Raw genomic sequence first — 13,450 nt, 5'->3', positions numbered from 1 at the left:
TGTTGTTCTCACCTAGAATGAGGCAATCCCAATCAGTTACAAAGTTATACCTATGCTGGTGATCCATGTAATACATATTTATTTATATTTGAAGATCTTTCTTAGAAGAAGCAGTAAATTTATTTTATAAACATATAGGGTAGGTATTATACAGAGGCAGATTTCATCTGAATGTCAGGAAGAATTTTTTTGTGTGGCAAAATATACATAATATGAATTTATCATTTTAACCATTTTTGAGTGTAAGGTTGTGGCATTACCTTGTGCAACCATCACCACCATCTATCTCCAGAACTTTTTCATCCCAAATGGATGCTCAGAAGCACATTAAACAATACATCCTCATTCCTCCTCCAACCCCCTACCTTCTGGCAACCACCATACTACTTTCTGTCTCTGGTTTTGACTACTACTCTAAGTACCTCATGTAAGTGGAATCATATAATACCTGTCCTTTTGCATCTGGCATATTTCACTTAGCATGATGTCTTCAAGTTTCACCTACATTGTAGCATGTATCAGAATTTCATTCCTTTTTAAGGCTAAATAATAGTTCATTGTATATATGTGCACTACATTTTATCCATTCATCCATAAATGGACACCTGGATTATTTCCATCCTTTGGCTATTGTGAGTAATCTTGCTATAAACACGGTGCACACATACCTGTTTGAGTTCCTGTTCTCAATTATGTTGGGTATATACCCAGAAATAGAATTGTTGGATCATACAGTAACTTAATGTTTAATTGTTTGAGGAACTACCATACTGTTTTCTACAGCTACTGCACTATTTTACATTCCCACCTGCAATGTGCAAGGGTTCCGATCTCTAGACATCCTTGTTAACACTTGTCGTTCTCTGCTTTTTGGTAATAGCCATCCTCATGGGTGCAGAAGAGGAATTTTTAATAACTAGACCTGTGCCACAGTGGGGTGAGCTGTTCCCAGGATGTAGGGGCTGATCGATGTGCTCTACCAAAGACTGGATAGACTAAGATGTTCAGTTGTACAAGCTGTGCACTCTCCAAGCGTGTCTGGTCACAGGGTGAGCAGGAGCTAAAATCCAGTACATGTTTCACCTTCCAAGGTGTGAACCCTCATATAGAACTGCCTTTTCTGGGAGGAAGCAATAACATTTTCTTCCCTGAAAATATTGCCCGCTTGCCAAGTCATGTGCTTGAAGGGGCACTTTTTTTCAATGCAAACTAAGGCACTTATTTATAAAAGCTATTGGTTATCCTGGCTGGCTGACTGTCATGGAAAGCTGTAGACAGAATAGATTAATGCACAGGGTAATACCTAGTCCGGTTGGACTAGATGACTGTTAAGGTCCCATTCAATGGTGATATTCCGTGCATCTCTTTGATGGTTTTACAAGATTCCCCCTAAAAATTCTTTGAAACTCCTTCCATTGAGAGATGGAAGCAAAACCCTGTCACCTTGAATCTGGGATCGGTGACTGCTTGATAATAGAATTCTGCCGAAGTGACACTGTACCAGTCTCTAAAGCCCAGACCTTAAGAAACTGGCAGCTTCCACTTCCTGACTCTTAAGACACTCCTTCTTGGAACCCAGCCACCATGCTGTGAGGAAGCCTAAACCACTTTGTAGAGAGACACACATGGAGAAAAACCAACATTCGTCACCAAGTGAGTGAACTGTCCTGGAAGTGGAGCCTCCAGCCCCAACACAGATGAGCTGTCCCAGCCAAGCCCTGCTCAAACTGCAGATTGATGAGTAAAGTAAATGATTGCCGTTGTTTTAAGCCACTACTGTTTTAGGGTGACTTTCTTTAGCTGCAGTAGATAACCAGAACAGTCTGAAAGAGTTACCAGTGCTCCAAACTCACATTTCCACAATATGTCTCACACCAGTAGTGCAACGAAGGACCCCAAGGGAGAGCTTTCTCTAAGGAGTCCTCAGTTTTCTCTTGTATGTCACAGGCAATGGCCTTTGTCCTTCATCTCCTCCCCTACTCCTTAACTTAGGATAAAAATCTCCATCATGGAAACATGCCCGCTTTCTGCAATGTCTGCACCCTCCGTGTTGGGATTTCTTGAGGAATCGTAGGTTTCTCTGAGCCACACACTGGAGCCTTTCACAGACTCTCCCGCCTTGCCTTGAAGTGGTATGCAAGAGACAAGGTAGTAGCAAAACTTGATCCAGTAAACTGCTAAGTTTGGTTCTTGAACGCGGTAAGCTTCAGAGGGGGCATACACACCCAAGCAAAGGGGCGGGGAGCACAGAGGAGACATCCAGCTTGAACCCCGGCTCTAGCCGCAGTCTTTCCCTCACGGATCAAATCTGCCCGTGAAGGGGATGGGTTTTTCAGCAAGGCCTTCCACAGTTCTGGCTTGTCTGTTGGACTATTCTCCTCCTTCGACTGCCAACCCCCCACTTCAGTTCTGGAAGGAAATGGTTAAAAGGCTGTTGCCCTTCAGGGCCTGGGAGGCAGCTGGGAGGGGGCGGCAGCTTTGTGCTTTATAGTGTCTTCCTCCTGGGAGGGCTGGAAGGTTGGGACGTTCTTGCTGTCCCAGAGTGGAGGCGAAGGTCTGGGAGTGTTTCGAGGAGAAGGGGAGGACAGCCGGGAGGCGTGTTCCCCTGGAGTTTTCTTTTTCTTGCGAGCCTTCGCGCGCGCGCGCGCGTACAGTCATCCCTTTAGTCTGGCGATTGCGGACGGGCGGTGGAGAGGCTCCGTCCCACTCGGTGGCCGGAGGCTGGAGGCTCGGGAAGACCTCCCCGGAGGAGCCGTGCCCAGGAAGCTTTCCGAAGCGGAGGCAGCTGTGCTTCCCGGGCTGCCGCGGCGTGGGAGTCGGGGACAGCCACCACCCACCCTCGCCGGCTCCGCTTCCTCCCGCCCAGGCGCGGCGCGCGGACCCGGCAGCTGTTTGAGCCCGCCGAGCTCCACGGTCGGTGCAACTCTTTCCTCGGGGACCCGAGCGGGGGTGGGGGTGGGGGCGCTACCTGGGAGGACTGGCGAGCCGGGAGCGTTTTCGCCCGGCGCCCTGCAGTTTGGCGACCCTCCGCACAGGGGCTGGCACCCACCTGCCCGAGGGCGCGTGGCGGGGCGGGCGCCTCTGTGGGAAGGGCGCGCTCCGGAAACGTTTGGGGGTTGGGGGACTGATCGAAAGCCCCCAGCCTCCCCAGGCAGGATTAGGATTTTTAGTCAGAGGAAAACCAACGGTTTTCCTTGGTCTCCCTTTTCCCCCAAGCATATAAGAACTTTGTGGAACATCACGCCCTCGTCGCTGGCTCCAAAGCCTACTTGCGAAGTTTGCTTCGCAGCCTTTTCTTACTCGCCTGCTTCTCCTCCTTGCACACCCGGGGTATGCCAAGGGTAGCCAAGGGCACTTGGTGTGAGGGACTGATGTGTTTTGGAAAACCCCCAGTGCAGCTAATTTGGAAACCTGCCTGTAGAGGTCTGGGCGTTGTGTTCTGTGCTCTCCTTTAAAGGGCACTTGTTGCCTTTCACGTGCAGAAAACAAGGGCTGTTTCTAGATAATCAGCCTCTGTTTACACCATCCTAATGGAGTTCCCGGATAGAGTTGGCGGCGGAGGGGGTGGGGTGGGAGGCACATTAAAGTCAGTTGTCTGTAAGGAGAGTTGCTAGTTTCTTACCCAGCAAGCAGAACCCACAGAAGACTAATAAAAAGTTCCTAGTTTGTTTGGTTTTTTTTTTCTCTCCTTTAGTAGATATTCGTGGCCTCCTGCCCCCTCTGTGTTAACTAATTGAGAAACATCTTGGCAATCATTTCAGTAAATTACGTGCTCTAAATTTATGCCATTTTGGTAAGGTTGGAATTTCCAAATTACTAATTACAGGTGAACTTTAATCCTGAGAATCCAAGATGTTAAATGCTTGCAGTGTAAACCTAAGGATTCAGTCGTCTTCCTTAATAATAGCTTTAGAACTCCATCAAATTCTTAGCCCCCAAATATGAAGAAGGCTGAATCTATAAACTGTGTTTTTCAGGGTAGACCCTGAGATGCTTCACTAGAGCTAGGTCTGCTTGTGACCGAGAGTTCCAAGCACAGCATGACTTGGATCCACGGAAATGTGCTACAGGTTCATCTATGGAGGAACATGCATTTGAGAGGCTTTTTGTTTATTTGCTTTTGCATTTTTCACCCAATGATAATATGGTACCCACATATCTTTGGCAAGTATCCCTTAGCTCTGCAGCTTAATATGTGTCAAGAGCTGATGGAGATGTCATCATAAATGATGTAGCAGTATCATTGTGAGAAGAACAAGAAACGTGGCTTTAATGGTAGCTAGCTCACACTTTGATGAGAACCTATAGCCTTGGCCTCCATAGTTCCTGCCTAATCAGCTGACCAAGCAAACCAGCATGCTGATGTTCAAACACTAGTGGTACCTTTCCTAACTGGCATAATAGGCATGATAGCCAGGTCAGTTCACTAAATATCCTCCTAGTGGACTCTACTGGGCAAAGAGCCACTCCATTTCCAGGAAAGGCCTTCTCTTTCTTATTTTCAAGGAAACATTACTGAAGGGTCCATCCCAACTGGGAAAGTAGGAGGCTGTAGTCATTAAATAGCATAACATACTGAAGGATTTCTTTTCTCTCATATCTATGATCTAAAGAAGAGAATGACAAGGTGCTTTGTTCTTAGAATCTTGGTCTCCACTGTAGAATGCAAGCAGTGGCATTTTGTAGATCTACAGTATTCGGTCAAGTATTCACTCCAAACTGTAAGAAGCAGGAAAAAACTGCAAACTATTTATAATTAAGCAAAGCAAAGCAAGGCATTATGCCTGTCCTGACACTCTTTGGCCATGAAGACTTCTTCAAGACCCACTTAACTCATGATTAAAATGGGAATATTGCCCCTGCCTACCAGAGTTATAAAGTTCAAGTCAGATAACAGATGCATACATAATAAATTATTAATATACATACAATGTTGTTTTTTCACATTCCCAGGAAAAACCTCAGGGGAAGGCAAAAGTATATGGTATTTACACCTTGTACTTACTTTAGACCTTCTGCACAACTTGAATAAATCTTATTTCATCGACATATTGAGTAAACCTAAGCTCTACTGATTTCCCAACATAACTGTCAAAATTCCTAAAAGCGGTTAATACCAACTATAAATAGGCCAAGAAAAAGGACACAATTTTTAAAAAACTACATTATAACCATATATATCATAGACACATGCCACTGCATTAATGAGGTTATGGTCTTCATTTAAAGAATCATTAAAAACTCACAGAGAAGAAAATTTACAAAATATTTAAGTGGGAGGAGCCATTTTTAATTTACCTTTGATTACTGTGTTACTACCAACCCCTCATTTCCTCCAACATCTTTTCTGTAAAAAAAAAAAATCATTTATTTATTTTGAGAGAGAGAGACTGAAGAGGGTAGGGCAGAGAGAGGGAGAGAGAGAATCCCAAGCAGGCTCCATGCTGTCAGCACAGAGCCCGAGGTGGGGCTCCAACTCCCGAACCCACAAGATCATGACCCGAGCTGAAATCAAGAGTCAGACACGTAGCTGAATGAGACACCCAGGTGCCCTTCCAATGTCTTTTAAGGATTAAAGTATCCTTCTGAGCAAGAAGGACCACTTGCTGTCAGCAAGTCACTTAAACAAACAAGAAAACAAAAAACGAAAACAAATGATCTTTTGGAAACAAGTAATCACCCTCCCAAATCTATTGTTTCATGGAAACTCTGGGAGACTGTTGAAACATTTTAGGTGCTAAGAAAGCACAAGAATGAGAGAGAGATAGTGTGGTCTAGTGGCTAAGAGCCTAGGCTCAGAGTTGGACAAACCTGCCTTAGAATCAACATTGCCACTACCACCTGTGGACCTGAAGGCTCCTTGCCTTTACTGAGCCTCTGGTCCCCTATGTTTCTAGAGGAACTGTGCATCGGCCTCACAGAGGCATGGTGTGCATTAGACAACACCATGCATGTGAAGTGCTCAGCACAGTTGGTGTGACAAATGTAACCACATAGGATGTTTCAAAGAAAGCATGAGACAGATAGCCCTTGGAAAGCCAAATTCTGTGCCTGGCCTGGAAAGCCATTATTACCAGCTTCACTTGCTGGCAAGTATTGGGATAATAATTTCTAAAGAATGGAAGAGAGAGAGAAAAAATTCCTGTCAGAGAGGTGGATTGTACACATTAATCATCAAGATTTTCAATAAAATGAATATTTGGTGTGTATCAATTACATAATTTTTAATCGAAACTAAGATTGTTAAATGTATTGGTGGTATTAACCAGAGTTCTGATTTTAAAAGAGCATTTTATGACACTTTAAATAACTACCTGTGCTACATTTTAACCCCATGTTCATTATTTACCATGTGTACAGCAGAACACATTTTGGAATATTGAATTGTTAGTTACAGAATTTGCTAATTTTATGCCTTGATACCATGTAAATTTTACTCGGCAAATAATGCCTTTTCTCTTCCATTAATAAATAAAATTTTGTATCTCAACTCTTGAAGATTTTTGCAATTCAGATTTTTATCAGCCAGTGTAATGGAGAGAAAAAAGTAACTTTTGATCTACTAAAGGAAAAACCCATATGTCCTCATCCATATTATAATCTAGATATAATCATGGATGGAGATGAGAGAAAGAGAAGGAAGCAGAGGGGCGTAGAGAGAGACAGGACAGAGACAGAGATAGAGATAGAGATAGAGATAGAGATAGAGAATTTGCCATAATGGAGCTTTGATCTTGTCTTTTTTCCCTGCCGTGGGATAACCTTACACAGATCTTATCTAATTACCAAATATATATTACTTTTTACCTGACGCAGTAAATAATCATTGACTACAATTATTGGCAGCTGGATTTTGTAAACAATTATTTTTCCTCCTTTCTTTTCCAGGTGAAAAAAAAAAAAAGCAAGTGTATAAAGGGAAGGTAGTAAGAGACATTTCCTCAAATTTGCATCACGATGGAAACCTTTTGCCTCAAGGTGTCCTTCTGGGTAGCGCTGGTTGGATGTGTGATCAGTGATAATCCTGAAAGCTACAGCACAAACCTAAGTACTCCAGTGGATGATTTCACCACTTTTCGTGGGACAGAGCTCAGCTTCCTCGTTACCACTCATCGACCCACTAATTTGGCCCTACCTAGCAATGGCTCAATGCACAGCTATTGCCCACAGCAGACTAAGATTACTTCAGCTTTCAAATACATTAACACTGTGATATCTTGTACTATTTTCATCGTGGGAATGGTGGGGAATGCAACTCTGCTCAGGATCATTTACCAGAACAAGTGTATGAGGAATGGCCCCAACGCGCTGATAGCCAGCCTTGCCCTTGGAGACCTTATCTATGTGGTCATTGATCTCCCTATCAATGTGTTTAAGGTAGGAAGTAACCACAACTATATTTGCAGGTTTGAACATACGTTCTGATTCCACAGTAAGAGAGTTGCTGCAGACCTTTGGAGTTTTAGTCTGTGTTTTTACTGAGAGTGATTTCTGCAGCCTTCAACTTTGGTGGCCTTTAACATTTTTATTATTTGTTAAATGTTACATTTATTTGCTAACTTAATTGTTCACAAAATCGCGTTTTGGGGAAGACTATTCAAAGTCACGGTCTTTAATGAAGCAGATTCTCATGCCAGCCCTGAGCTTGCTGAGTGGATGGGCAATCTTGGGAAGAAACTGGATTTTTCTGAGACTCAGTTTTCAGGGTGAGATCTATTGAGCCCAAAAGATACTTAAAATAAGTATTTCTTCAGTTTCTGTAACCTTTTTAATGTGATGCCATTCAGTGGCCAGATAGCCAGGGTACATGTTGAAATGAAAGTACCTGTTTTATTTTGACGATCTGGATTGATGATGGAAGCCAAAGGGTACGCTGGCTTCCCTCAGTTGTCTCGGTGACTTAGAGATAGTGAGGTCCACGTGATCTCAGCTCAGTGTTGACCTTGTTGAACAGTGTCACTAAAGCCATTTAAAATAAGCCTCAGTTTACTGTTGCCTTCTTCATTTCTTCAGTTTACAGAGTTTTTATTTGTGGAGTACCCACTATGTGTCTGCCCCTGAGCTAGGCAATAAGGATCCCAAGACAAATATGACAAAAGTGATGCCTCAGTGGGAGGGGAAGATAACTCACCCACTGTCACTGTGATCATCTTGCTTTAGGGACTGGTTAGTACCAAAACAAAGTACAGCCCAAAGGAATTAGATGTTTCGTATTTGGTCTAGTGGTTGTGAGGGGAAAATGGCTGCAAGAATTCAAGTGAACTAAAATTCAAGTAAAATTACGTGGTCTATGCCAGATGTTATGGAATGTCTTTATTCTAAACCCAGGAAAAGTACTTTCCTCAGCCTTTCTTTTTTTTTTCTTCTATGTCTTATCCATAAAAACAAAACTATTCTGAGCAATAATATTCTGAAATATGACTTTAAGTAGCAAGTTTTGTTTGAAGACATGATAAATTTTAACTAAGAGTCTCTCGGTTTCCAATAAATACACTTAAACTATGGCAAAACTATGCTCGCCTACCAGGAAAAGCGGTGATACAATGAAGTGCTGACAGTAAAGATGAAAACAAGAGATTACAGTCTCGAACGTTACAAATAAAAAGCATTTCAAAAGTACTCAAGTATATTGTTGGCAAAATTGGAGAAATTAGACAACAAACGATAAAAAAAATTATATGCCATCTCTTTTCACAGAATGGCATGAAAACATATGTTTTCTATTTGAACTTGAAATGGGATTTTAGAACTGAACTTTGATGCAAAACTGAAAATGCATAATTAACTTAGAATGTTTAGCACATGCTATAGAACTTAAATTTTTTTAAAGGTTATTAATTTTCTCATTATGAAATAATGTGTGTGAACACGAGGCTTTCTCATGACATCTTTCTTTAATAGATTTAAAGTATTTATATGACTCTTATTCAAAATTTTACTCTAGTAGTTATGTTGTAGAGTATTAAACATTGATTATTCATACTTATATACTAGTTAACCAACCCATCATGCCTCAGAAGAATAATTAACTATCTCTGAATTAATTATTCCCGTTTGACCACTTGCAAAGAACATTTTTGGAAAACCAATATTTGCGACTGCTGGAAAAGACACTCGCTTATCTCTTTGAGGTGCTACCTGCCAGTCACTAGACTAAACATCATTTCTAGTCCAGACCAACACACGAAGCCAGACCATCTGGACTATCCCCAGTTGGTGAAAATTCAAATAAAACTTGGTTTTACATTCATATAACAATGGATAATAATTTACACATCCTCATTTGACCAAATGGTTCTTCCTTTTGGGACTCTAATACTTTATATCCTCTATTGTAGTTCTATACAATGTAGACAGTTTGACAGGCTTTTACATCGCAGGGGTACATTTGTGTAATTACTGTTTTTCTAAAACTCACATAATGAGACATTTAACCAACATTAATTTTAGAAAGTAAACCTTTTGGGTTAAAAAAATACATACATGCTTTAGTTATTTCAATCTTCTTCCAGAGGAAAAGAAGAAAACATTTAAGCTAAAAAGCCTCCCAGTATTTGGGGGTTATTTCTACCTCATTCTGTCAGTCATCTTCTCTGAGTTGGGAGACGAGAAGATGTAGTTTCCCTGATATCTGCCCAGGAGAGTCCAGAGAAATCCTTCCTAGTGATGTGAGCTCTGGGCCTTCCTGCCTTTGGTCTGCAGCTGCCTCCTGCTGTAAGAGTCTGATGCTTTGAAGTCTCACCTATCAGACCTGTGGACTCCTCTGACCATGGCATATGCTGCAAGGTGAAGCAGCAGCTGTCCATCTCTCTTTACCATGGTGTTTAGTGCCAAGTGGCTCTCGATCTGTGAGCATGGAAGAGGGGGTCCCTCCACATCTGATTTCCAAAAGTTTCCTAATCAATCTCCCTATCTTCAGGGTTTCTTTTCTCCAGCCTATACTGGTCTTCACTTCTACTTACCGAGTGTCATTTTAATAAAAATCACCCAGGAGCTTCCATGTTTAGTAGTCGAGGTCCTCTCCACTCCGACCATACTTTACCTACTTCCTACCAGCTGCCAATGTGCAGGCACAGCTCTTGTCAAAATGCCATCACTGCACCTAACTAAATAGCATTCTCAGAGGGGCGCCTGGGTGGCTCAGTCCATTAAATGTCTGACTCGGTTTCGGCTCAGGTCATGACCTCATGGCTCGTGAGATTGAGCACTGCGTTGGGCTCCAGGCTGACAGCGGGGAGCCTGCTTGGGATTCTCTCTTTTGCTCTCTCTCTCTCTCTGTCCCTCTCCTACTCATGCTTTCTCTCTCTCTCTCAAAATTAATAAACATTTAAAAAAATAATAACATTCTCAGAGAGGCTAGGTCTAGTCACTGAAGGACTGCTACTGAGGCATTTACAGATCCTAAATTGAAAAATAAGTCCAAAGTTACATGTGTTGCATAAAGAAGAAATAAGCCAAAAAGTGGAGAGAGTCTCCTCTGGCCCTAGCTTGTACTCTCACACACACTGACACACTACCTGGTGATAAAATCAGACAATCTGAGACAATAAAATCCAAAGCAGAAGGAACCAAAGGAAGCAAATAAATGCCAGTTACCTTCTTGGTTTTCAAGCATGCAAGGGCCTTGCAAATGGCAATGTTGGGGAAAAGTTGTTACTAATGTTATCAAAGGATTACTCTAATTCTTAATTATGCAAAAAGCATAATATCACTAATTATAAGAGAAGACTGACCAAAACAGGAGAGAGGAAGGGAAAAGAGTTACCGACCCTTTCAAATACTCATGCTTGTCACCTAAACTGATGATGGATTTTATGTGTGAGGAAATTACATTATCTGATATCCTGAATTTTCAAGAAATGCACAAATTTAGCCAGTACATTGATCTGTGTATAAATTGTTTACATCCATTACAATGACAAAGCAATTAAAACCTTGTATCTTAGGGATACAAATAACCCCCAACTACTAAATGCCAATATAGGTTAGGACAGCAGAATCTAATAATTGTACTCTTTAATGATTCTTGAGATTATGTTAATGCCATAGAGTGCCATCTATAGGGAGATGGGTTATAATTTTGAATAGAGAGGAACCTCTAAAAGTGATGTTTATGCATGGGTAACCAGCCAAAGCTTGGCATCATGTGCTTTCAGGATAACAGCTCACCCATGTTTGCACACAGATATGCCCATAAAACACTGTAGCTCAGCCCCTTTAGTAGAAAAAGGAATGTGGGGAAATATGTGTATGAGAGAAGTAGATTGCAGAGGATTAAAATGGTGGCCAAGGGAAGAAGTGGAGTCCAATGACTTAGCATAGAAATCTGTCACACGCAGAGCTGGGCATTGAAACTAGTGATGTCATAGATGATACTGTAGGTGAATAGTGTCTCTTTTTAGCATGTAGGGTAAAGCAGGTTTGTGAGAAGAAGCTAACCAGCAAGTGGCAGAATCTAGTAACTGATTGTTTGTTACTAATTTGGACCACTCTAAGCATCCACCTCTTATTGAGGACAACAATGAAAAATAAACAGATATAATTCTGTTTGAAATTATCAGAAATATTTTGCAATGGAAAGTCAAGACTCAATATGTTGCTCTGGCAGAGGATCTGAGCAATGTGGAAACCAGAGACGTTTGCTTGGAGCCAGTTATCTGCATATTCACACAGCCTTTGACATCTTGTGCAATCCATTCTGTTGTTGGGGCAGCCATACCAAAGTTGTCTCCTGACACATCAAATCACCAAGGCAACTTTTGCCTAAAAAATAAATCACCACAACTTATAGATTGTGTGTCTCAAACATAGTAGTCATTCAGTAAGTGCTTTTTGGTATAACTTGATTTGTTCAGGGTCTTTACTGTTAAAATTGACTTCTTATCAGATTTCTCTGAGATCTTCCAGTTTAAATACTGATGGTACTGATGATTATGATGACAATTTGTTAGAGGGAATCTTCATTTATGTACAAGACACAGGAAATTATCTGTGGTCTACGCATCCTATTCCCCCAAATTAATCAAATTACCCACCAGATTATTGCCTATGTGATAATGATGGTGTCTCCCTTTTACTTAGCATCAAGCAAATAAAAACATATCCTTCTTATGTACTCCAGTAATAGTACTATAACCATAAAATTAGGGATAAAAACTATATTCCCTGAATTTTGATAAAGAAAAGTGTGTCCTTTGACCAAGATCTCTGCCCCTTGTTGGTGCATTGCAGCTAAATGTTTCCTATGGGGTAGCTCTGCCTCTGCCTTCCCTCCTGGGCCTCTCTCTGTACACATTCCTCTACCTCCCTTTCCTGGAGCTAACCTGGCCTGTCTGAGAATACCAAGATGGTCTCTCTACCTGGAAGATTTTCCCTTCAGGCCTCCTCTGGCTTATTCTGCTTTATTCTTCAGATCTCAGCTTAAACATCTCCTTGTCTGGCAAGTATCTATAACCCAAACTGGGTTAGTGCCTTTCTCATGCGCTCCCACGACACCCTCTATTAACCCTGAAATAGCATTTAACGCACACTCTGTTGTATTTGCCAATTCACTTGCCTGTCTGCCCCACTAGACTTCAAGTTCCTTAAGACAGGCTGCCATAATTCTCATTTATCATTGTATCTAGCATTGTACCCAAGTTAAAAAAATATTTGATGAATGAGTAAAATAAGAACATGTACTGGTACTTGCTTCTATAAGAGTGTTTTTCCTCCCATGCAATTCAAGATCTAAAAGCTGACTTCCTTTTTGAATTTATTGAATTTCTACTTTTTTCTTGCAAATGAGCAACGTCTCAGGGTCCATAAATCTGAGGGAAATGTGTGCAAAGCAGAGCAGCACATAACAGGGTCATTTTCCCCTTCTGCCTATGTCCGGACACTGTGTTACCTTCCTCTCTCTGGCACATATAATAAATTGAGGGCTCTTTTTTCAAAGTTTCTGTGCAATATGCATTCTTTGAGCATACTTGGAATTGTGGTTTTGATTGGAATATTAAACCTACACGTGATTTGGGATATCAAAATGAACATTCATATCACTAAAGATTTTATTTGCTCTTCAGAGAACAGGAAATAGGTTGAGTTTGAGTTTCTGGCGTTGCTAAGACACATGCGCATTGCAAAAAATTCATTATGCTAACTAGCTGATTTTAGAATATCTGTACACATAAAATGACAGAGTGATAAATTTATTACCCAATTTACTGTTTGTTATAAGGAAGTTGCTGTCTGGAAAGGCTTCAGAACCCTCTCCAACTCTACCTCCCATTCTGACTTTTCGTTTCCTGTGTCTGGGAACCTCATTGCCTTCTCTCATGCTCATGTTAAGTAATTATTCTCATGTGAGGTTACTCTCTTAACCCTCAGCATTTGGCTCACACCACAGTTATTCCTATTTCAGGGAGGTGGGGGGATGGAAACCATCCATAACTGCAAGATTGTTCCCATG

At 41.5% G+C, this 13,450-nt stretch overlaps 1 protein-coding gene across 1 annotated transcript in view; it reads left to right on the top strand.

Moving 5' to 3' along the window:
* The first annotated feature begins 2,332 nt into the window (after positions 1 to 2,332).
* The window catches only part of EDNRA (endothelin receptor type A), a 61,440-nt gene continuing 50,322 nt past the window's right edge, over positions 2,333 to 13,450 (top strand). Inside the window, exons 1-2 of the mRNA XM_015081535.3 lie at positions 2,333 to 2,913; positions 6,889 to 7,377. Of these exons, the coding sequence (XP_014937021.1) occupies positions 6,958 to 7,377 (420 nt within the window). The 5' untranslated portion in view covers positions 2,333 to 2,913; positions 6,889 to 6,957. The remainder of the gene's footprint in view (positions 2,914 to 6,888; positions 7,378 to 13,450) is intronic.

Source organism: Acinonyx jubatus, chromosome B1 (genome assembly GCF_027475565.1).
Source record: "Acinonyx jubatus isolate Ajub_Pintada_27869175 chromosome B1, VMU_Ajub_asm_v1.0, whole genome shotgun sequence".
Lineage (NCBI taxonomy): Eukaryota > Metazoa > Chordata > Mammalia > Carnivora > Felidae > Acinonyx > Acinonyx jubatus.
The sequence above is the reverse complement of the archived record's forward strand: the minus strand, read 5'-3'. Positions and strand labels throughout refer to the sequence as shown.